Source organism: Bombyx mori, chromosome 20 (assembly GCF_030269925.1).
Source record: "Bombyx mori chromosome 20, ASM3026992v2".
Classification (NCBI taxonomy): domain Eukaryota; kingdom Metazoa; phylum Arthropoda; class Insecta; order Lepidoptera; family Bombycidae; genus Bombyx; species Bombyx mori.
In genome coordinates, this window is record NC_085126.1 from 4,869,076 (window position 1) to 4,894,857 (window position 25,782).

Genomic DNA, 25,782 nt, shown 5'->3' on the forward strand with positions numbered 1-25,782 from the left:
CTTCAGACGCATGTTGCACCAAAAAAGGCTTTCCAGAAGAGAACAAAAAAGTAAAATGTAATGTGTAAAAAATGTAATTAATTAATCAATTTTTTTTTGTTTTGGTCAGGATGAATTCGCCTTAGGGGAATGCAGAGATGAACCTTAGTAGGTGTAGTGTTATAGTGATATGACTTAAACATATGTATATATATATATACATAACATATATAATATTTATAAAACATATATAAATTTATAGATACAAATAGTCTTACTTAAATAAATACATATACATAAATATATACATATAAAATGTATATATATATCAATTAGATGACTCTGTTAACTCTCCGAGAAAAAGTTCTCGTATGTAATTCAATTGTTTTTTATTCAGGTCTTACTGATAGCATTAGATGACGCCATAGATAATATGTTGACGATGTACGACAACCACAACGCTATTAAAACTGAGAGAGTTACAACTTACAATTCTGTTTCCGGCGGAGCGGTTCCGGCGGAATTCTATTTGAGTCAAGGTACGTTGCGTATCGACGAGAAGGCATAAAATCAATATAAATTTAATCCTATGATCCCGAACCCGTCGCTTGCGACGAAGGGCTCGACGAGTAAATTAACACACAGACACAGCCCACTGAGTTTCTCGCCGGATCTTTTCAGTGGGTCGCGTTTCCAATCCGGTGGTAGATTTTGCGAAGCACGGCTCTTGCTAGGGCCAGGCAGCACTTCCGATTTGAGCCCCGCGAGCTCACCTAATAGTTCGGTGAATCTAGAATAACCCCTTGAGGTTACTAAAATAGGTAAAAAAAGAAAAACCAGTTCATAGGAACGGCGCGAACGCCGCCCACTAGCGTCAAATTATGGCTGTATTCTGTACTGCTAATGTCCCATTGTACCATTAAGACTCAAACACATAGGAACGTGTATAAAATCATGTTTCATTTCATTAAGCTGTATCATTATTGTATCATGTGTATATAAGTATATATTTTTCTGTAAGTTTATTAAGATATAGCGCCGTCCAGTTCGCTTATTCCTCTCCCTGCAAGGTAGCCTGGAAGAGATCGCTTTCACCGATAAAGCCGCCAATTTATGTCACCGACTATTATTTGTTTTATATGCTTACTCTGTACATGTGGTGTTAAATAAAGTGTAATATTATTATTATTATCAATACAGAGTTCTATTGTGGGAAAAACGTGTACCTCTTTGTCTCGGAGTTGTACAGCGACATCTATAACATGGGTCGTGGTTTTGCGCCGTATTGCAAGAGTCGCGCCTTCCACTTTCTCGGCTTCATTCATTTCATGGACGACAAGCATTATTACCTCGAGGAAGACCCTACAGTCGTGTTTCAGATGGACAATTACATACACGGACTAGAGTGCCATCTCGGCATATGTATTTTCAGGTAAGTCAATTGTTTCTCTAGAACCAAATCAAAGGCTTAGATAACGCTAATAGTAGTATAAAAGGAAGGGAAAGCCCCTCCATCAAGACGGTGTTGTTTGCTAGGAGGTCAATTTGTAAATCAGCATGTTTTTCGATATGTTTGCCTTAGGCAGATGAAGTATTGGCTATACAAACAGACACGCCTTGATGAGAAATCCGCCGTGATTTTTGACGCGTAAGATTAAAGTGTCGGCTATATTCAAGTAAAAATTCCGAACAGATTCATCTATATATTAATACGTGAAACAAAAACTTTGTATCCCTTTTTACGAAAATTGCGCGGACGGAGGAGTATGAAATTTTCCACACTTATAGAGAATATAGAGAAGAAGTGCACAATGCTAATATTTTTTTAAATAATGCATAAAAGATACATTAAACCAATAAAGAAAACATTACACACACTACATACCATGTATTTTACGCACACACGCATGCATACTATTTATTGTCAAACTTTTGTTCTTGACGTTTGTTGTCAAATTGAGAATAGAATAAATATTGTTTGTCTTTGTTAATATTTTTTATAGTGTAGTCTTGGCGAAATTTGTGATTATAGAAGTATAAAATACAATCATAATAGTATACAAACTTACAATTTCAATTAATTATAGTCGAATTTCGACTACTGCGGGACCTCTAGTATTAAGAAATGTACAAAGCAAACGTAATGTCATCTAATATAATTTCTTACACTACGTTACTGCACTGTATAGATATAGATGTATAGCCGTGATTCATCTACATAAAATTGAACACTTCAAACTATCTGATCATTGTGCGTACAAGTTTTAAAAAGTAGGCGATAATAAGCCCTTACATCTGTGAACACTAACACCCCACCTTTCCCCTTATTCAGAGAAAAACTGCCTATACCATAAACGGTACGGTTATAAACCAAGATAGCACCAGAAGCCAAGTATTCATATTCGTAAATATTATTTACGCATATAAAATAGCCCCACTGTCGTGGCAGCCATTGGTCGCAAGCCACTAAAACATTATCCTCTGGATCATACTTCGTCGATCTTAACTGATGATTGGTAAATATTTGTTGATCATCTATGTGACCTAAAGAGGCAAATTTGATGTCTCTGCCTATGGGCTGATCGGGTTGTGCGATCTGAGTCAATAATGGTCCGGCATTTTTTTCGCTGATTCCTTTTGTTTTGTACAAATCGAAGGAATATAATTTGGGATTCGGATCCAGAAAGGTTATTTTCTTATTTATGCGTATGACCATAAGGTCGTGGATTGGACTGAATGTGCGATTTATTCCGTGCCATAGATCGTTTGGTATATCCGAATCTCTCATTGGAATAACTTGTCGCGCACACGCTATATTTCTGTACATCATTGTATATTGTACTTTAGCGAAATTTATAAACTTCCTCTTCACGAGTATGCTAATTATCATTGACTTTCGTGCCGTCTTTATCTTTGTTAAATGTCTGAAAGCATTGTAAGAAGTTAGGATCAGTCTGTTGGTGATGAATACACCTGTGGCTACAGTTACGTGGTCTTTCTTGACGTTTTTTCCTGAATGGTCTGGAAGGTCTAGAGATATAGCAACGGCTCTGTCGAACCAAATGTCCATATCGTACAACTTAGATTCCTGCAGTCCAGACAGATCGATCCATCTCATTGCGTTAACAGCCCAAGGAAAACAGGATACAGTGGTCCATTGGTACACTAAAATTAACACCAAATTTTTCCTGTAAGACAAAAGAAAAATTATGAAAGTCATAAATTTGAAGAAATGTTGATCAAAATGAACATCAGATATTTACATCATGTTCGATCGGATGGCGTTAAAATAATGTTGTTAATGATGCAACTGATGTTGACAATCTTCGTTTCGTATGTTATATAAATACAATAAAACATTTGTCGGTTTGTTCAACTGATAATAAACAAATAATAATTACTAAAGACGACACGACGAAGCCTGCCATTTTTAGGACCACGTCATAATCCCACGGTGTGTTTTCCGAGACGACGTCCTTCGGGATATTCCCGGAGATGAAATCCCGTCTTATCATCAGGACGGGCACAAGCGAAGGTAGACCTACGGTACCACAGTGCGCGCCAAAAGTCTGGTGTAGCCGGTGTGGTGGAGCTCGATAGGTCAGGTGTAGCCGATGTGGTGGAGCTCGATGGGGTTTAATCGGTAGTTGGTTATGCGGGGCGAGCGCCTCGCGCGCCTTTTTCAAGGCGTAGTCTCCTGCGAGGAATTCGGGGAGGTGGAGGACCTTGGCCTCGTCTCCTCGTCTCCCTCTTACTTTCGGGAGCCACCGGAGTCCGACATAACCCGGTTTGTTACCCCCCGGACCGGGTATCCGTGAATCGATTCCACAGCATTAAACATTTCATAATGCGTCATGTCTGTTTAGTACTGTGTCACTTTATACTTTTTACAAATTTCTAGGTAGCAACTTGGTTGTGCACTGGACTTTGCTGATATCCATTAGCAACGGTGACTTCCAAAAAAAGGCAAAAAAATAATTGCTAATAATTAAGAACCATAAAATAAAAAAGGAAGCTAAAGAAAAGACGAAAACAAAAAGAAATTGTAAACGTTAATTCCGACGGAATCTTTTACTGTGTCTGCTGAAAGCCAGTAGCATTCGGAATGTCTTGTTTTGGTACTTCATTAAATCATAGTCTACTCTTTATACTCAATGTTGTGCCAACAAAAAAGGGTTACTTGTAGCTGCCTTTTACAGTCCAGCATAAATAATAAATTTCCTTTGTAAAATTCAAATTGTCTTTCAGGTTTCCGTTCAAGAAAGGCCTTCAACACGTCCGTGATATCTCTACACTTCCCAAAGCAATAGTGAAATGCGGTACAGAAACTTACAAACTACCTCCGCTGACTGCAGCGTCTTGTATCATAACGTCGGGCTCTTTCATACTGGACTTTAACATTCAAGGAATACGGTTCAGGCATTATGATTATTTATTGGTATGGGATGTTTCAAACTTTTGTTTTTGTTCAATTTTGCGTCAGGCCTTCCGACCAATGCCTTTCTGGTCCTTTTTTTGGAAGTCCTCTTGTAGGGTTATTTTGTGTGCTCAATTTCCTCTCGCCACATATCATTCCATAATCTCATCGGGTGGAGTGATCTGGTAATCTCCTCCTCGCGTAGTTTCCTTACTACTGATGGTCGTGGCCATTATATTTCGACAGGATTTTACTCCTTGTAATGTCCCTCCAGCGCCTCCGATCATTGGCCGCATGAAAGGCTTCATGGAATGGGATTTCTAGTCTGGTGCGGATTGGATCGAACCACCTTGTCGGACTGCGCCCACGAGGTCTCTTTCCCTCGATCTTACCTGTCACGAATAGTCGCTCTAGGTTATCGGGTGTTTTCCGAGCAATATGACCGAAGTACTCGAGTGCGTGGCGAAGCAGAGTCCTGTCTTGATATGCAGTTAGTTGGTTTAAGACATACATACATACATACAAGCTTAATAATGATTACACACTCTATTAGCGTTGTAATTCGGAAAAGGTTTTGACTTGCGTTATCAGAGACCAGATTTAAATTGCTTTATTTAAACACATTTGCAGTCACTCCCCAACGGTCACACTTATTACACAAAAGAAAAATCATCACCATTGCAATGTGATCACCACGTATGCGAATGGAACAACACCAACTTCTACGGAGGTATGAAGATTTATTCCTTAATGCTTCAACACCTTACTTTGGATCGTGTACTGGTATGAAAAAAAGAATTTAATTTCCCACAGAAATTTTCTGTATTAATTATAAATAATGTTAAAATACTTGTAATGCAAAAAATTAGAAAACAGGAAAAACTGACCTCAACTTCATAAAATACGAATATTATCGATGTAATCTGAGGTAATAAAATATGCATAATGATACATAGCTCCAAAGCGATAGGTTAGATCTCGATAAGTTTATTTTTAAATTTATTAAAGTGGGGAATTGGGAGAAGCAACAACTTTCAAGTTAAAATAGAATCATTAAAATCGGTTCACCTACAGAAAAGTTTGATGTAACATAAATATATAGTTGGGTTTGCAATAAATTACACATATTATTTATGATTGCAATGCGTGATGAGTTCATTTTGGGATCGTTCATCAAAGTTGAAAGATATTAAGGGCCTGATTCCCTATCTAATAAAATAGCCGTTTTTCAAAAACATAGTTGACATAACAGCCCAAAGTAACTGATAAATAAATTTAAAAGTTACCAAATAAATATTTATAAAATATCCGAAAGGTTTAGCAGAGCGAACATTTTTTCAAATTTAGTGTGTTCACTGGTGGTACGAACCCGTATGGGCAAGCAGTCATGCGTTCCAGATTGTATGACGGGTCAGCCATAATACGATACAATAAGGATTTTAATTTTATGTTTCAAGATGGGTGGTATTCAGGTTGGGGTGTCTATAATTGAATACTGAACACCGTTTGGGTCGTGACCTCATTCATCTACTAAGTGCAATCTAAATTCCTACTTTATCAACTGTAAGAAAGGTATACGATATATTAAGAACTTTAATCTTATGTTTCAAAGATGGGTGGCATTCAGGTTGTAGTGTCTATAATTCAATATAAACTAAAAGTAACTATACTGAGACCTTAAAACTTATATCTCAAGGTGGGTGGCGCATTTACGTTGTAGATGTCTATGGGTTCCAGTAATCACATACCACCAGTTGGGCTGTGAGCTTGGCCACCCATCTAAACAATAAAAAAAGACCTGAATACCGGGTCGTAACCTCATTCATCGACCAAGTACAATCGAAATTCCTACTTTATCAACTGTAAGAAAGGTATATCAGACTTCGTAATACCCCGATGCCCAGTTAAATTGTTAAACTTTTGATAGGTCCATTCATTATACCCGGCGATCCTGGGAGGGGTCTGTCTCCTATACCTCCTTTCATTGAACAAACAACCGAAGCGTTCCGAGTGACAACGGACCCGAACACCGACTTCAACCCCAATATCACTTGTAAGTTGGATCGGCAATAATTCAGTGAAGTTTCTAAAATATTTGTCGATATCTTATTTCTAAAAGAATTGACTTATATAGCTGTTCTAATATTAAGAAGTTCTATCTTTTGTGATATTAGTCTTTCATTAGGAATTTCGGGTATAATATTATAATAAAATATCTTCTGATATTTCAATCACAGTCTTCACTGTATTTTATAATTCAAATTCAAAATCATTTATTTCAACATAGATGTCAGTATAACACACTTGTTGAATGTCAAAATATAAATAACCATGTTAACTCTACCACCGGTTCCAAAAAAAGCCACAGTCCTGAGAAGAAACGGCGAAACAAACTCAGCGGGCTTATTTTTTTTTGTTTTTTTCAAATATTTACTTTTTTTTTAAATAAGTAAAAAATATTTAAAATAAATGAAAAAATAAGTCAAAAATACAATTAAAAAATAATAATAATAATGAAAAATGAAAAGGCCAGGAGCGAACGCCTCATTCCCACGTAGTGCCATTTAGTAAATAATCCTTAGCTTTATAATATGCCTTGTTGCACAAACGTTCCTTGACAGTTTTCTTAAATCTATGAACTGGTAGTAATTGAACGTTATAAAATCTTCAGAAATCTTTAGCCGCGAATTCTGCTGTGCATTATACACGACATCCCATTGAAACTACCATCTAATGTCTGAAAGTCAACTTAACTGTGGTACTAACGGTGGTTTTACTGGAGGTAGGACCTCTTGTGAGTCCGCGCGGGTGGGTACCACCACCCTGCCTATTTCTGCCGTGAAGCAGTAATGTGTTTCGGTTTGAAGGGCGGGGCAGCCGTTGTAACAACTAACTATACTTGAGACCTTAGAACTTATATCTCAAGGAGGGTGGCGCATTTACGTCGTAGATGTCTATGGGCTCCAGTAACCACTTAACAACAGGTGGGCTGTGAGCTCGTTCACCCATCTAAGCAATAAATAAAGCTCCTGCAATTCTACATTTTAGATTCTCTCGATGGTTGCTGGTTCATGTTCCCGCCAAACTATGGATCGATAGCCGGCGTCAGCTACTTGGATCCGTTAACTGTCAATGAATACAGATTTAGCTGCCAAGGTGCAGCGAATAAGGTAGGTTCATCAAAACAATCTATACTAATATTATAAAGCTGCAAAGTTTGTTTGTTTGAACGCGATAATCTCAGGAACTACTGGTTCGATTTGAAAAATTCTTTCAGTATTAGATAGCCCATTTATTGAGAAAGGCTATAGGCTATATAACATCACGCTAAGACCAATACAGGCGGAGCACCAATAAAGAATGTTTCAAAATTGGGTTTTTTCCCTTTTGAGAGCTGTCGCTGCGTGCGCTGCAGAAACGGTTAAAGTTTCGCTAAAATAATGTATGACAGAATTGTTTCCCTTTAATAGACCTAAAAAAGTCTGCGACAGCATATTATGTCTATATGTTAAGGTTAGTTCACGATAACGTGTTTTATGCTAACCAAATTTGTTCTAAAATAAAACATTATTTGTGAACTATTCCACACGGATGAAGTCGCGGGCAAAAGCTAGTAAATAATATATATATTGCCTACCCTTTCATTTATTTATTTTACCGTAGCATTTTCAAGTTAATTGTACTTTTTGTAATAAATGTATCGCATTGTTTAATTCATTTTTGGTGTACAATAAAGAATACTCTCTCTCTCTTTTAATGTTAGCCTTCATGGCGCAATGATACCATACATATTAAAATATCTCTGACATACTTACTATATGTAAGTACATACATCGAGGCTGCAAACATGAAATTTTGGAAGTTCATGACCTTTGTGTTGTAGGCAAAATAAATAATATTATAGCGATATTATCATAAATCGATTACATATATACTAATATTCCCAATAATGTGTCGGTTTGTTACTTACCTACGATGATTGATCTTTATTAAATACTAGCTGACCCGGCAAACTTCGTCGTGCCTGAATCGATAAATAAAAGACCTAAACTTTCGTATAAAATAAACTTAAAACAAACAAAAGGAGTCCGTCCGACGGGGGACACATCAAAGGAAAAACGAAATTGCTATTTTTATTTAATTAAGGGCATTTGCATATTTATCTACCTTTTAAACTTCTTTGGATTTCCACAAATAATTCAAGACCAAAATTAGCCAAATCGGTCCAGCCGTTCTCGAGTTTTAGCGAGACTAACGAACAGGAATTCATTTGGATAATACTTATATAGATAGATGATTCCTTCATTATCGCGATGTTAGCTAAGTAATTAGAAAAGAATGGGAAGTGTTTTCGCTAGGATAGCAACACTGGCTTAATTAGACAAAACGAGTACTTTTAGCTATTAGGCTAAGCATACTTCATTTCCTTTAATCATTGTTCTTTTTTCAGGGCCTATACTGGTATCCACAATGGATGGGCGTTCCACCCCACCACCCGTACCCGCAGTCCGGTGATGTACCGGATCTGAAACAAGGGGCGCCGCCAATCTTCTACCCCCACCAGCAAGGTCCACAGCCCGGTCCAATAAAACCTTTAGGCTCGTAACAAATAAAACAATAATCTATCTACTATGGTTTCTATTGTTTTTTTAATTCTTCACACCGCGTTTCCGACTTTTTTTTTCCTACCTCTGTTGATAGCCTTAAGCTATTTCAGCTTCTCCTCGACGTGTAGGTGAGCTCACGGGGCTCAAACCAGAAGTGTAGTTAGCACTGGCCCTAGCAGGAGCAGTGCTTCGCAGAATCTACCACCGGATCGGAAACGCGACCCACTGAGAAGATCCGAGAAACTCAATGGGATGTCTGTGGGTTAGTTTACTCGTTGAGCCCTTCGTCGCAAGCGACGGGTTCGGCGAGGACGATGACCTATAGTTGTTGCAAAGTACGAGCGCGCGTGGCCTTTATATGTAGTTGTAATCGTAAATACACATTTTCGTTATTGTGTGTACCAGACGGAGCGGTTTTTATTTTTCCTACCCATGCTGATAGCCTTGAGAGGCTATTTCAGCTTCTCCTTGACGTGTAGGTGAGCTCAAGGGGCTCAAACCGGGTATGGAGCGGTCAGTAGCTATATTATCTACATATAGCCTACATTGACGCGTATACAGATTGGTCACTCACACAACTAAGGGCGGCGCGCAGTCGTACTTTGCAACAACAATACTGAGGATGGTTAATCATAAGGAACCATTTTATGATTGACGATGCTATGTGTCAAATATTAAAGGAGGTCGATGTATGCTTCGTGATAAAACAAAACGTTAAGAGAAATTATGTCTTAAGTAAAGTACAATAAGCTGTCTTATAGCTAAAAGACAATAGTCAAGAAAAGGATAGTAGGGACCATTAAAACATGTGATAGTCATAAAGCACGAAGTTAGGGTTGCCATACACAATCAAAGGTATTTGAAGTGTAGATCAAGTTATATAAGTCGTCGTGGCCTAAAGGATAAAACGTCGGGTGCATTAGTGTCGAGCGATGCAACGGTGTTCGAATTCCGCAGGCGGGTACCAATTTTTCTAATGAAATACGTACTTAACAAATGTTCTCGATTGAATTCCACGGTGAAGGAATAACATTGTGTAATAAAAGTCAAACCCGCAAAGTTATAATTTGCGTAATTACTGGTGGTAGGGCCTCTTTTGAGTGCGCACGGGTAGGTACCACCGCCCTGCCTATTTCTGCCGTGAAGCAGTAATGCGTTTCGGGTTAAAGGGTGGGGCAGCCGTTGTAACTTTTTTTTATTGCTTAGATGGGTGGACGAGCTCCCAGCCCACCTGGTGTTAAGTGGTTACTGGAGCCCATAGACATCTATGGCGTAAATGCTCCACCCATCTTGAGATATAAGTTCTAAGGTCTCAAGTATAATTACAACGGCTGCCCCACCCTTCAAACCGAAACGCATTACTGCTTCACGGCAGAAATAGGTGGGGTAGTGGTACCTACCCGCACGGACTCACAAGAGGTCCTACCACTAGTAAACTATACTGAGACCTTCGAACACATCTCAAGCGGCATCAACGCTGTAGATGTTTATGGGCTTCGGTAACCACTTAACATCAGGTGGGCTGTGAGCTGGTCCATCCACATCCACATATGCAATAAAAAATAAATTTAAAACATATAATTTTCGTTTTTAGCCCTTTTTATTGAGTATTGTAATTCGTGTATATTGATTACTTGTCCATAAATTAGAGATTGGACAACGTAATATAAAATATACCCTGTAAAGTGAGCTCACGAGTGCTCAGGCTTCGCAGCCTATTAACATTCGATTGGCACCGTTTAATTAAAATTAAAACACATCTTACCATTTTTTATAACTTTTATTCATAGTCATAATTTACACAAACATAACGATATCTAAACATGAAACTCAGTGTACATTGAGTGTCGAGACGTAACCTAAAATATATTTATTTAGATGAAAACAATGTGGCCGAGAGCTAAATCGTATAATATTTTTATTGCACAAGATAATTTTATACGCGACAGCCAAAATTTTTCAAGTTTAATGCAGACATATACGTTCTCTCAATGTTGTTAGCGCAAACATTTTTAAGGCACTTTATATAAAGCATTGCTTTTTTAAAACTGGTTCTATAGTCGTATTTTTAATTAGACGAAGCCAGCTGACAGTAGCTAATATCACTTTGTAATGTTGCCATATTTAAAGTAATAGTGATGTGTTCAGTTCTCGTTCAATCACATGAATGAACAATGAGTGTGAAGAGTTAATCATTTCAAACTATAAAAGAATATTTCTATTTTACAATAAAATTGTATTAAAGTGCTCCAATATAATATATGTTAATAGTAATATGTAACTACAATCACTTTTTTTATTTTCATTACCTACCTATAATTGTTATATTTTATACATCTATAATTTCAACTATATGATGTATTGAAAATAGGACAATCTTACAAGTTTCCTCGCAATGTTTTCCTTAATGTTTAAAACAGTCTGTATTCAGTATAGGTAGATACTATAGGAACATAATCGTCGAAAACTCGTTAGTATGTACAAAGCACGACTAAAATTCGAACCCCGTACCCGATATCGGCAGTTCACACTAACTGTTCACTAGACAATCGAGGCAATTTCATTAATTCAGGAGTTTTTTCAATCATTCACTTTGTCACAACACTATTTTTATTTCATCAAAAACTGATAGCACAGTAAACGTCAGTTGACTTCGTCTAATTAAAAATACGACTATATGAACAACCTCCATGCAATTTTTTTTTTTTTTAAATCATAGATAGAGTAACAACAATTCACTTCATCATAGCTAAGACAAGTGAAGCTTATTAGTGTTGCAACTGTTAACGATGATTAAACCGAACCTGTGTGCTTAGTGCGAGTTATTTAACGTTCTCGATAGCGTAAAAGTTAACTCATATTTGTATGGAACGGGATCGTTTGCGTACGTTTGCCGCTAGGGGCGCTGTTCCAACTGCATACAAAATTGGGTTAACTTTTACCCTCTCTAGAACGTTAAGAAAATCGCACTAAGCACTCTGTATTTCTCGAACGTATACGCGCTACATATTTTGTTGTAGAAAAAAAAAACTATTGATCTAAATTTGTACGTGAATATACAAAACTTTTTTTTTTTATTATTTACGAAAAGCAGTCCTTTAATAAACGCTGATGGGATATCACACTTCGAATGCCGATTACCTAAATTCAAAACAATAAAACTTCCTTATTGATAGGTACATACACTAATTACTAAAAGAAATTGCATCTAGGGCTTAATTCGTATTCTATCGTAATGAAACCTAATTAATGACAGGAATTGAACATGAAACATTTATTGTAATAAATATGTTGTCCAATTAAAATGTAAACGTGAAAATTATGTTTTTTTCAACAACAACAACAACTATTGTATGGAATGGCTTATTGTAAAAAAAAAAAACAAACTATAAAAAGGTTAGTAACTCAATAATTATTTTTGTCCATGGTTGATTGTCATTCATCGATTCTATATTTTTTATTGTCGATGTTTAAATGTAGTGGCAGTTTGCGACTGTATTGTAGAAATAATTCATTTATAATATTTATTAGTTAACCAAATTGATTATAATGTTAGCTAAAAATAAATACTTTTCGTTTTAAACAAGCAATATTTCATTAATCTGCACAGTGAAAAAGATTATACCGAGGTTCGTTGACCTCACGTACCAGTTCATTTGTTTTTGTGTTACACTGCGCGCAATGAAAAAGCCGTCAATGAATTGTAATTTTTCAATCGCCTTTTTCAATATTGTCTTATTAGGAAACATCTTTGCTTTGCGTATTTGAGAACGATAACTTTACACCCCATCCGATATTTTTGCGTTCAATAAGGTTTTTTTTAAAAATCTAATACTGATTTGGAATTTTTCACGTAAATGCATTACAATTTACTCTTTACATAGTTACGGTAGATCATTTTCAACTTTAGTAGAAATGTAACCAAAAAAAAGCGCTCAGGCTTTAACACTGAATAAATTCTAATTCTACCATGGACATATTCTTTTGCTGAGACGCTTAAATAAATGCCGTAGGTAGGTAGGTACAAAAACTTAACATTCTAAATTTTAATGTGCACTTAACACTTTCAATGCAGAGTGTAAGTGACTTATGAAACAAATTATTATATCAAACACCGAACGGCCTAATCTTTTAGTATCTAAACAAAAAATATTATCTACTGAAATTATTAATCGCATGCAACGGACTCAAATTAGCATTTTCTCCTGTGTTACGGGAACCGAAAATTCGAGACTACAAAATCCTGCACACAATTCCTGATTAAATAAAAAATATATGTACAAAATTTAATTTTTTTTAACTCACCAAATACTGTTTTTTCGGTAGCCTTTCTAATAATTTTTTTTCCTGCCTAAGCTGATAGCCTTGAGAGGTTATGTCAGCATAACGTTGCAAAGCTGACGTTGTTGCTAACACGAACCCTACCAAGAGCCGTGCATCGCAGAATCTACCATCGGATCGGAAACGCGACCCACTGAGGAGATCCGGCGAGAAACTCAGTGGGCTGCATCTGGGGGTTAATTTACCCGCCAAGCCCTTCGTCGCAAGCGACGGGTTCGAGAAGAATCTAACTTTACTGGATGGGTATCTGTGTGCTTAGTGCAAGTTTCTTAACGTTGTCGATAGGGTAAAGGTAATCAAATTTTGTATGCAGTTGGAACAGCGCCCCTAGCGGCAAACGTACGCAAACGATCCCATTCCATACAAATATAAGCTAACTTTTACGTTATCGAGAACGTTAAAAAACTCGCACTAAGCACACTGAATGGGTAACAAATGTTTTCTTGGGCTCTTACTGAGCTACTATAGATTTACGTACGATTTACCTGTTGAAGATATATCATTTGATCGGTGTTTTCTTATCGCGTATATGGGGGAATGAGCTCAACCCACAGACATTACAAGGTCAAGACCGTTTTCCGTCTTGAAACTTAAGACCGAAGTTTCTATTGTGCAGTTTAACCGCTAACAGACTCTTCGCACCGAAACGCTTCGACTGCTTCGCGACAGAAACGGGAATGAGGGAAAAATCTACCGCAAACAATAATCCCTGCATAAGGTAAAGTCTACCTCTAAGCAGCGCGATAAGTAGTTAACCAATACACACAGCCCACTGAGTTTCTCGCCGGATCTTCTCAGTGGGTCGCGATTCCGGTCCAATGGTTGATTCTGCGAAGCACTGCTCTTGCTAGGATTAGTGTTAGCAAATTCTCTCAGGTTGAGCCCGTAAGCTCACCTACCCGCCCGGGCGTAATTGGATTAGCCTCTTAGGCTACCAGCTAATAGGTAGGATAAAAAAATATATCTATCTGTATCTGATTTCGTCTCATACCTCATAGGCAGTGTATGTTGCCGGTACCTAAGGCGGCCTAAAGTGGAAGTATAAAAGAAAAAATAATTAATTAACCCATTTGAATGTAACCAAATGCAATCTTGTATCATCCGAATCTCTACGGAAGGCGGTTTTAGCGATTCTCTCTTTTGCATTGTATTTCATAACACATTTCCACTCTGTACATATGTTGAACGTTAGTATAATATATTGTTCATCAGTCATGCAGCTTGCTTATATACAAGTTCGAGAATAGCTTCATCAAAATACATTTTTCAATATTTAAGAATGGCTTTTATTTTATTTATATTATACACACGTCGATGGAAGCCTGTATGAATGTTAGTTTAGAGGTTGGGTTTAAATGTTTATAATCTTTCAATTTCTTGCTCGCATCGGCAGAGACTAAAGTTTGCCATACGCGTGTACCGTCAAATGTGCATTATGGCTGAGCTTTGACGGGGCAATCACAAAATATATAAACACACAAACTTTTATTCGACTGCTTTATTAATATAGTGGATTACTCTTATCATACTTAGCTCAAATTTTTTTTTAGCCTTAGTTACTAATGGAGTCTGTTGCTAGCCCTCATTCTGCTTATTTCCATGGTTCCGATTTGAATTACCGCTTTTGTACAATCACAAGAATTGAGAAATCATCTTTTGTTTATCAAGGAAGGCAAGGTCTCTCATTGTGAGGTCTATGGAAACGGCAATAACATCATATTATTGAAAGAAAATATGCATATTTGACATCGGACACGCAGTTTAATTTCGAGCCAAATTAGTTACTAGTTATTGCTCTCATGATTCTTTAGAATCTGTAGAAGCTTCTCGAATATGAGCGGCCGATAAGTGAGGAACAATCTTGTCTAATAAAAGTGTTATGGCTTTTGAAACTCGGTGAGTGAGTGACGCTAATATCTTCCCTAATATATTTTGATCATCTGTCCAACAGATTTGTTTATAGATCGCTCTCGTCACTAGTGTTTGATTCGAGTTCCCTCTTCTAAATCCAACATTCATACAGACTTATAGGACATATGTGTGCGGCCGGCATCATTACTACAACACTAGGGCTGGAATTATTCATGCTTTCTGTTTGACATCGTCAATTTCGAAATCTTTCTCCCAGCTCTCGTCCGAATTGGCACTGGCGTCATCTTTGACTTCCTTATCAGCGAAATAGTCTTCGACCAGATTGTTGCCGCACGGGTCTAGTTTTCCCGCCTTTTCCGGTGTGCGGCCATGTTTGTTTTTGTCTATGTTCCTGTTGTTCATGTTATCTGTGGTCTTGTTCGTGGACTTTTTCGTTGGATTATCCGCTTTGTTATTGTTGTTGTTGACTGAGTCGCATGTCGTGTTCTGTTTTGCGAGTTTTTTCGAAGCGATCTCCCTCTCGTATTCCTCTAGAAGCAGAGTTTGCTGTTCCTCCGTCAGTTCTACGTCATGAGCGAAGTCTTCTGTGGAGTTATCGGAAAAAGAAGCAAAAAAAAAGAAAATCTGAGGTTTTTAAAGCGACATCATCGCGTCCAGTACAAACACAATGACAAGAAAAAGCTATGGAATAATGATACAAGTTTTATTTTGAGAAATTAATATGAGTTACATAAACAAATTTCAAGTAAACAAAATTGAAATTAAATCAAATTTTCGTCTCCTACACGTCGATGAAATAATAATAAAAAAAACAAATCCGAAACGAAACCAAAACTAAATATTTTATCATTGTTTATTCTTACCGTCCTCCCAGGTGACGACGTTGTCTATGTCTTCGTTCTCGTAATTCTTTTCGTTCTCTATGATTGGAACTTTTTCTGGAACTTTTTCGGGAGTTCTGAAAGATAATAATTTAATTCGCACATCCATATCTTTATACATATTAAAGTTTAAAATTTGGAAATAATATCACGAAGAAAAAAATTCTTCAGCTATTTGAATGGAGTAAACTTAATTGAAGTTAGATTTAAAAAAAAACGAATTGTTGATGTTAATACCAAACAGCGCGGACGTTTAATTACAAAGATAAATCTGCCTGTAGGTACTAGCTCATAATACCTTCAGTAATTACGCTTTACAAATCTACGAGAGTTTCATCGAATTATTCGTGAAAATCAGTCCAGTGTAAAATTCATTAGACAAATCGGTAATAATTTGCGAGATTCGAACACCGGTACAGTCGTACCGTTCGATAGTAATACAATGGCCGTTTCAGGCTTTAGACCATATCCTTTCGTCTGCAAAAGCGTTAAAAAAAAAACTCACTGTGGCTGTGATTCTAATGGTAAATTCGCCATTACGGGGTCATTGGTGGGTTCCTCGATGGTTTGCTTGCGAGAGGCTGCGGCCAGCTTATCTTGAAGTAGGGCTACACGGAATAAGTACCTGTAAAAGTATATTAATAAAACTCACATACAAGTGTATACTAGAAGTTCGGGTGAGTCGTGTCAATATCTACAGCCGAACGTCAAGTTTTGAGAAGAGAGGCACAGCAGTTAAACAACAAAATTGAACTTGCAACCTAATGTCTCAAGCGTATTAATAATAAAACATACTTAGGGAGACCCTCTTTATCTCGTCACCGTAATGTCGATAGTTTATGCAACTGATTTTAATTTAGTATTAAATCATTTATAGCATATAGGTACTCAAAGAATTAAAAAACAATCGAGGCTGTTTGGTGTAAGCCTTTGCGCAAGTATAATCTGTGTGACTAGTATAATCTGTACTACGGTTAGGACTTTTTGGCGGGAACGCGAGGAGTGAAGTTGTGTGATTGGTTTTATTTGTCTATTTAGTGTTTCTTCAGGTTTAAATGTGTAATAACGGTGGTTTATTAACTGTCTAATATCTGTGAAAGTGCACAAATGTGGGAAAATGAAACAAAGCCGTTGGACGTAATTTCTCGAGATCTTCTAAAAAGTCCATTAAAAAAATCTCAGTAAATGACCACCATTTTACTGATAATATTTCATCCCATATCATCTCATTTCATTTAATTTCATCCCAGTTGATTTAATGTTTCAAATTAATCATTTTCATCTTCATTTCATTTAATTTCACGCGATATTCTCATTTTTCATAAAAATATGAATATAAATTAAGACATGACCTAATACCTAATAAGATATGACCTAAAGGTCTTAGTTACCAGGTCATAAAATTTCTTAAAAATTTTAATATGAAGGTTCGTGTCTTCATACATTTGGAATCGCTTTCAGCGATAAAACCGCCTATTATATAAGCGTATCTGCTTGTTGACTGTTTTCTAATGTTAATTGTATTTTGGTGTGCAATAAAGTATGTCCTCTCTCTCTCTCTCTCTCAACTTACCGTTCCCAAAATTCATCGTGTGAGACCGCATCCGGCACAAGCTTGTCGTACTGCGCTTTCAGCACGGGATTCGAGTTGAGGCGTCTGGCGGCCGACACCGGCGACACTATACCGGCCTCGGATGTCTCAAGGCTGGCCTTCCAAGCCTCAAACTCTGGACTGTAGGCCGGCACTATGAAGGTAGCGTCCACGCGCTGTAGAGCTTCTAGTTCTTTCTATAGTGTAATGAAAAACTTAATTTAACTTTTGGCCCTTGTCAATTAAGCTCTTATCAATTAATTATAAGGGTTAAGTAGAACCTTATCTGGCTTACATTTAAGTACTGAAGAAAAATGAGACAACCTATAAATTCGTAAGGTTTTTTTTTTTCAATATATTCGATAAAGTTTTACTACTACTATTGCGGTAGGCAGCGGCTTGGCTCTGCCCCTGGCATTGCTGAAGTCCATGGGCGACGGTAACCACTCACCATTAGGTGGGCCGTATGCTCGTCTGCCTACAAGGGCAATAAAAAAAAATCACTATTACTATCGTTTACGACTGACAAGCACATGTGAATAAGGCCTTACCTTGTACGTTGACAGCATGGTAGTGTCACCGGAGGACAGTATAACTTCTGTGTCGTCTTCATCATCTGGCTCCGGATTCAGGACCGTACTCACTTGACCTAAAATTTAAATCTTGGTATAATCGAAGCATTCCGATTTGCATGGTAGAGGAATGGCTGTTTTGGAATATAATTAAAACTATAAATAGAAAGAGCGTTTCTCGCCAGTATTCCAGCACACAGCTTAAACGCAATGAGTGATCATGAGCGTGTAATATTGTCACTTCATCTTATACATATTTTATATACAGTGGTGGTCATATAATTAACCTTATTCGCAATATATACCCACTCTTCACATTAACGTGATTTATTTGGTCTAAGTTTTATATGAAACTACCCTAGATCACTTTCTTGAATCGTTTTTAATTAGTTAGTCCCTTAGTTTCCCCAGATTCATTACTAATTGAATTTTTCATAAATAGAAAAATGTAGTTTACAAAAAAATCTTTAGCGATTTTATGCCTAATCCAGATTGCTTTCATGTGGCTATTTAACAACAAAATTAGTTAAGTCTAAGAACGAAAACATAACTACACATGATATAATTTTGATAAAAAAAATCTAGAACTTCAAATCGTTCTTAATTTTATGACCGCAACAGTATAGATAGGGCATTCATATTTCTCAATCATTATCAAGAAGCTGATGGATATAAATAGATACTACTACTTCAGATACTTTCAACTTCAGTAATGTCAACTGTATAATTACTTTCTACAAAAGAGATGTGTAGTTTAAGATTTTGTGTGAGATGAATTAATAAATGAGAAAAAATGAGACATGTTACCGATGAATGTGCTGATACTCTTTTTCATAGCATTAGCAGGTGACTCTGGTACATCCAACTGAAAAAGAAATGACATAGCTTCAGTTAAACAAACTGAGACACTCAACAATATTCTAGTCTAATATTTGTACAGTTTTATCAGTAGTTCTGTTGTTAGTTTTTCTTACATTGTGTAGTCCCAATTTTAGCTTAAAATTTTTATATTGTATGTTACCAATACGTCTGTCTCAAAGAAATAAACTAATTAATACTTATTCCATAATATTATACAAGAGAGACAGAGCACACTATTCAATAATGACATCATTATTTAATTCTACTTTAGAAATTTTAATGTATGCCCTTGTAGACACTAAAATACTAAGCATTTCAAATACCTTACAATTGTCTTACCAACTATAGTTTTGTTGCAGTGAAATGATACCACTAATTACAATTTCATATTTAATTAAATAGCGATCAAATAATACAAATGTTAATAGCGAAGCACCAGCGTATGTTTTGTCTCGAACTCAACCGAATGAAAACATTTTGCGAGTACCGACAAATATTATATATAGTGTGATGCTCCAGCGCAGGGCCGTACTCAGCGCAGGGCCGCACTCAGACTCGCTACACAATGAATTAGAAAACTTCCCCATTTATGGTGTATCTATCTGACAATTTATAGAAAAAAAAAATGGTAGTCCCTCATGGGTACAATACAATGCGCAATTACATACAATTGCACTAATATGTACTTTCTTTTATATTATTACTATGGAGTCTTACCTTCAGAGTCTTGCCTATAACATTGGATGTGGTGCTGAAAACATGACTTGCTTCACATTTAACAGCACTGCCTATTTCGTCGAGGTCTTTCTTCACCATTGTATACACTTCTGCAGACTGAAACATGAATGAGATACAATTACTGTTATATTGATTACAATTACTGGTAGTATATCGGTCATCGTTCTCGTCGAACCCGTCGCTTGCGACGAAGGGCTCGACGAGTAAATTAACCCACAGGCACAGCCCACTGAGTTTCTCGCCGGATCTTCTCAGTGGGTCGCGTTTCCGATCCGGTGGTAGATTCTGCGAAGCACGGCTCTTGCTAGGGTTCGTGTTAGCAACGTCATCAGGTTTGAGCCCCGTGAGCTTACCTACTAGTTAAGGCGACGCTGATATAGCCTCTCAAGGCTATCAGCTTAGGTAGGAAAAAAAAAAGGTAGTATGAAGGTTCTGAATTCCTAAACTGGTACTGCTGAATATGATGAGAGGTTTTATAATTGTAGTCAAGTCTCAATATTTTTATGGCAAATAATAATAATTAATTCATTAATTGGTACAATAAAACTGAAAATTATAATTATTAGTTGAAGCATATTGTATGATTAATTGTTATGCATCATTAAGGAGCTACTATCAACTTTGCCTACTGCCTTTGTTATTTGTTAGACACAAAGAAAAGATTTCTCATAATTTCAAATAGTGAGATTGTATTAGTATGAATATTATATGTGAATATTTCACACTGGAGTAAACGAAAAATAAAACTTTAGTAATATAGTTTATTATTACATTTATTATTACTATACTTTAGTAACTATAGTAATAATAAATACTAAGTAATATAAATAAGGTATAGAAAAAAAAAAAAAAGATTTGTTTCCATTTTTCTTTCATCTATCATATTATTGTATTAATATAGTTATTTTCGAGGACTTACTTTAGTTTTAGCAGATGACAACCAAGAGTCCCACCAGTTACCGGACTGCTTTTCATCGCTGATTTGCGAGCTGCTTGCCTCACTCGCACTTGAATCAGTTGATCTGTCCAAAGTTGTTTTTGCATTTAGTAAAGCCAAAATAATAATAGCATAGAGAGTCTGCATGTGTAGGTACTACAATCCAGCCTCTTTTGCTGCAAAGTAGTTGTGAAGTTTGCAACGTACAACAGCTGTTAAACATTCAAAACCCAAAGCTGTTATGGGTCTCAGAAATACTAGCGACAAGAATAAATACAACCAGATCCTGACTGCTAACTGATCAGGAACAAAACTAAAATCTGTAGTATTCATGTTTAAATCTCTGAAGTTGAGACTTATATTTCTCTTTGTGATATCTATGGGTTTAATTGGAATTAAAATAAGGAACACAATAATATTTAAATTGAAAAATAGAAAAAGGAGCTTCCGCACTTCTTGGCAAACTTAGTACAATATAAAGGAAGGTCACTAATTAAGTCAAAAAGTTTCTCAAAGTAACCTTTGGTTGTGCAATAGTTTGACACCTGTCAAAGTTTTTGAAAAAAGATCCTGTTCATTCTAAAATTTGATCCTTTGTTTAATCATTACATTTGCATTTATATTTTTATTAGACAAAGCAACTTGTGTAATTGTATAAAGTTTTTAGATGAATTTTTAAAAATTAAGTTCAAGGTGATTGGGACTATAAAACAACTTGAAGACAAAATTCATCAGTTAGCTACCAGGGTCATAGTTTTAGGTCCAATATCTGGTGTAAAAAATGCAGTTGTATCGCAAACAACTTCTATTTTTATAAGTTTTGCTTAATCAATAATAATACAATTGCATGTACTGTTTACATGATACCAGTATTTTATTCAATAATGAGCGTAATAGAAATAAAACGTTTTCTGTTTACAAATAAGACGTAGAAAAACAAAACTCTTTTACAATCGCGATTTTAATGATAAGCTATGTTGACATCAATTTTGTGAATTTAAAGGGGTCACTCACTTTTCCGCCATGTCGCTTTTCTCGTATTAAACACAGGAAATTTCGGTGTTCATGGATCACTGCACGTTAAATTTCAAGTTAATTTGAAATTGTTATTGTTTTTACATTGAATTTTGATTAAATTTTGACACAGAGGTACAAATTTTTCTATGCGTTGACATTAGATTTGACGGGTTCTGTTCCGTTATACGTAGCAAGACTGGGATTCTAAATGGATTTACACTTGACCTGCGATAAAATAATTGAAAGCAATGAGTCATAGTTGTAGAATTTAAAGTAAATATTCCGTTTGAATATCGTAAAAAAAAACCTTTGGAATAATTTTCGTCTGATCGTACTAAGTAAATGAGTTCTTTTTGAATTAACTTAGAGTAATTGAAATTGAATTAGAAGGTTGCACAAAAATGTTCGAAAACCAGTTATTTCTAATTTGTACAAAAAAAAACACTGTATGAATTTTTTTATTGGACTTCTAGGCAGACCTGTTTGGTACGGCCCACCTGATGGTGAGTTACACGGACTTCAGCAATGCCAGGGACAGAACCAAGTCGCTGCCTACCGAAGTAGCTTACGATTCAATAACGTAATTAAAAGTATTTTATGGCATAATCTCACGTTTTTTATTATTATTTTATTAAATCGTCGTCGATATAAAATATTTTACTCCCTGTAAAATTTTATACATATTTATCAGCAGGCGAATTAATATAAAGTATAGTTTTTCCAATATATTCCGTTGATGTAAAATAGTAGGATGGTGTAGTTTGTGTTTGTTTTGATGTTTTTGAGAAAATCTTTATTTCACTTTCCTTATTAATTAAACGTTTGATAAAATTGATAAGAGGCATAAAATTCCAATGCCAAAAGTATTTTATACTTAGTGTAAGTTCTCGATAGATGGCAGTGTACCTTTTTGTTGAATTGGTTGAATTTAATTGACTAAAATCTGGTATTCTCTGCAAACAACAAACACTACTTTGTACCCGTAGGAAACATAACTTAGGTATCGAAGTCCAGAAGGTAAATGAATTTTCTATTATTTGTAAGCAATTGTTTTATTTCCCATAGGTATGTACGCCATCTTAAAGTCAAAAGTAAAATGTGAAATTCTTCGTTTTATGAATGGATTTAAAAAAATTGATTTGTTGTATTCTTTCATAAAATGATTCACAATCCCGCACTAATATGGGGAAGCAAATCCAAGGCGAGGTAATTAAACTGGCCGACGTGATAAATTGATTTAACAACTATAGCAATATTTTTATTTTTTTTCTCTGTGGTCGTGATAATCACTTGATTATTTACTTGATTACAGGTAAACGAATTATAAATCATTGTGGAAAGTTACTTTAGTGGTGGAAAAACTAGAGGATTTTAATAATTAGACATACCACATGACAAGAGGGAGATGGAGGAAATTGCAAGTGTAGGTATTGATAATAGCTGTCGCACATATCAAACCTGACAATTTGAATGCTTCGCGCCATATATAAGTAAGATGGCCGTACCTACTTAGTGGGGCTAGAATAAAGCGCTAACAATATGTACTTAAGCATTTGAAATAAATCTAAAGAAATTGAGCTCTGAAGACTTCAAATACGCATCGCGCAATTATAGTCTCCCAACCCTATCAATTCACGAAAGCAAATTTAATTGACGCGTGGGCTCTGGCTTAAATTTACATTATGTTCATTAATTATATTAATTTCGTTGTACAAAATATTAATTTGCGAGAGCTATACTCATATCTGTCGGATCTTCCGCCCGCGGATTCAATGAGGCGGTTTGATATTTTTATGAATAAACACGAGGTAAAGCCTTAGCGCAAGATGTCTGCGCTATGATACAAGCTGTTTGTTTTTGATGTACAGTTGACGACATAATTATAACTTTATTTTAATAATCACTTTGCCTAAATAAAATGTACTTAAGCATTGCAAATAATTATTTGTTTTTACTAAGGTTGTAAAATAGACAATAATTTTATTGTGAATATGCAGTAATGTTTATAATAAGTGTACACTGTACATATTTTTATTTTTTTCATTGCCCACAGTTTCTCAACTACACTCATTTCATGCTATTGATTGAATGAATATGTATGTATACGTATAACATACTAATTTGTTGAAAGTAATAATATGTTGCCTAGCACACTAAATAAGTATCAAGGACATTAATATAAAGCTTAAACAAAAACGATAGAAAAAAAACGATAGTTAAGTTTTTTGAACAATCACAGGTTTTGACTTTTTGGTGGGAACGCGAGGTTGTGTTAAATGTTTTATTTGGTTAATTTAGTGTTTCTTCAGCTTTAAATGTGTAATAACGGTGTTTTTTTATTTCATTTTATCCCAATTGAATAAAGTCTCAAATAAATCAACTTCATCTCATTTCGATCCATATGATATTCCATAATACTATATTGTATAATATGAATGTATGTATTTAACAATTTTATTAAAGGTTATAGATAAGAAGAAGAAGAAACACAGGTTTTTCTTAGTTTAGCTAAAGTTGACTTTCGTGGAGAAACGAACTGTCATAATATAACGTGTTGGCATATCTATTATTGGCCACACTGGCTTATTAGAAGGGACCCACGACCTTACGGATCCACCAGATCCAATAACTTTTCCTTAGACGACTTCAGCTCTAACACTAGGAGCAGGCTTAGGGACCCCGGTAACCGTACTCGTCGAACTCGACAAAGAGTTCGACGTGCAACCTAACTCATGCATCAGCCCGCTGAGTTTCTCGCCGGATCTTCTCAGCGGGTCGCGATTCCGATCCGGTAGCAGATTCATTCGCGAAGCAGCTGGTCTTGAGTTGTTAGGCCTCCTTCTGAGGCGCTCGGGCAGCTGTTAGCAAATCCCACCCCTTCCTGGCTGAGCCTTTGCTCGCCCACCTGTCCTGGTGAAACTCGAAAGGCCTCCGGGCCACCAGATGTCCTTCAATCCTAAAAAAAAGAAGGGACTGAACGAGCTTGCAGTTTAAAAATTATTTCGTAACACTTAAGTGCGCGACGATACGAGCACACCCACTATTGGTTTTTGATGAGAGATTCGGTGGAGCTTTCTTCGCGTTATTAATAAGTGCTTGCGAACGATGTTGTAACGGCCATCACATATACAGCATGATTTGTATACATAAATAATGATTCTAATTCAAATTAAAAAAAAAGTCACCGTAATCTGTTATTAGAATGATAACTGCAGACGATATTTCGTTCATTAGGAAAAAGTAATCTTAACTATTGTCACTTTGAAAAAAAAATTGTAATTAGTAATTAGGATTTCTGTTTTCACTAGGCTGTATGGTTCTCTCGTAAGAGGCACACATAGCCTTGATGGCCAAAAAGCTTTATACCTAACACGCCGTTGAGATTCGGATAACTGGACGAGTACTAATAAAAAAGTGGATCAATGGAGATAACGACTGCTATTCTACACCAAAAATAAGGAATGATTGAAAATAAACTTGAACCTACATACAATGTCATAGGAATAGTTTTTTAACGTTAATAAGACTCTGTAGGTACAACAAAAGTTACAAAGTTTTGTAAGACACAAACTTTTAGTAAGACTTACATACAGCCAGTTTTAATGTAAAAATACCGAAATCAATTATTAGTTCTTTAATCTCAAAATATTCTTATTTGAAATGGTATATTTCCAAAAAAAAATTCTATAATTTTTATGGTAAAATGTTCAACGATTTTATTAGACTTTAAAATCATTTTTACGATTTAAACTCGAGTTTGACAGTTTTCCTGGTCACGTACGTTTTTAATGTCTTTGCATCGATTAGGTGCGCTTTTAAACTTACAAACACGCGCTGTATAAGGTAATATGAATGGATAATCCTCATACCTTTAATAACATGGCAATGATCGACGTGCCTTCAAAGTTCATCGCTCAATCACGGAGCTTCGGGCTGTGACGTCATCGCTCGTGAGGTGACCCGCCTCAA

The 25,782-nt window shown here is 36.1% G+C and overlaps 2 protein-coding genes across 2 annotated transcripts; one reads left to right on the forward strand and one right to left on the reverse strand.

Moving 5' to 3' along the window:
* Window positions 1-386: 386 nt before the first annotated feature.
* On the forward strand, window positions 387-9,035 carry LOC110386172 (uncharacterized). Its single transcript, XM_021351673.3, has 7 exons — window positions 387-518; window positions 1,180-1,411; window positions 4,228-4,417; window positions 5,027-5,126; window positions 6,324-6,449; window positions 7,445-7,566; window positions 8,847-9,035. Exons 1-7 carry the CDS (start codon window positions 413-415, stop codon window positions 9,000-9,002), a joined length of 1,032 nt encoding a protein of 343 aa, XP_021207348.2. The 5' UTR covers window positions 387-412; the 3' UTR covers window positions 9,003-9,035.
* A 1,729-nt stretch (window positions 9,036-10,764) lies between these two features.
* Window positions 10,765-22,413, reverse strand: LOC101740903 (BSD domain-containing protein 1-B). The gene is made up of 9 exons (XM_038018078.2): window positions 21,811-22,413; window positions 20,779-20,881; window positions 19,839-19,955; window positions 19,068-19,125; window positions 18,240-18,337; window positions 17,671-17,885; window positions 16,603-16,722; window positions 16,080-16,174; window positions 10,765-15,800 (listed from the first exon to the last, which is right to left on the reverse strand). Exons 1-9 carry the CDS (start codon window positions 21,819-21,821, stop codon window positions 15,427-15,429), a joined length of 1,191 nt encoding a protein of 396 aa, XP_037874006.1. The 5' UTR covers window positions 21,822-22,413; the 3' UTR covers window positions 10,765-15,426.
* Between the last annotated feature and the right edge of the window lie 3,369 nt (window positions 22,414-25,782).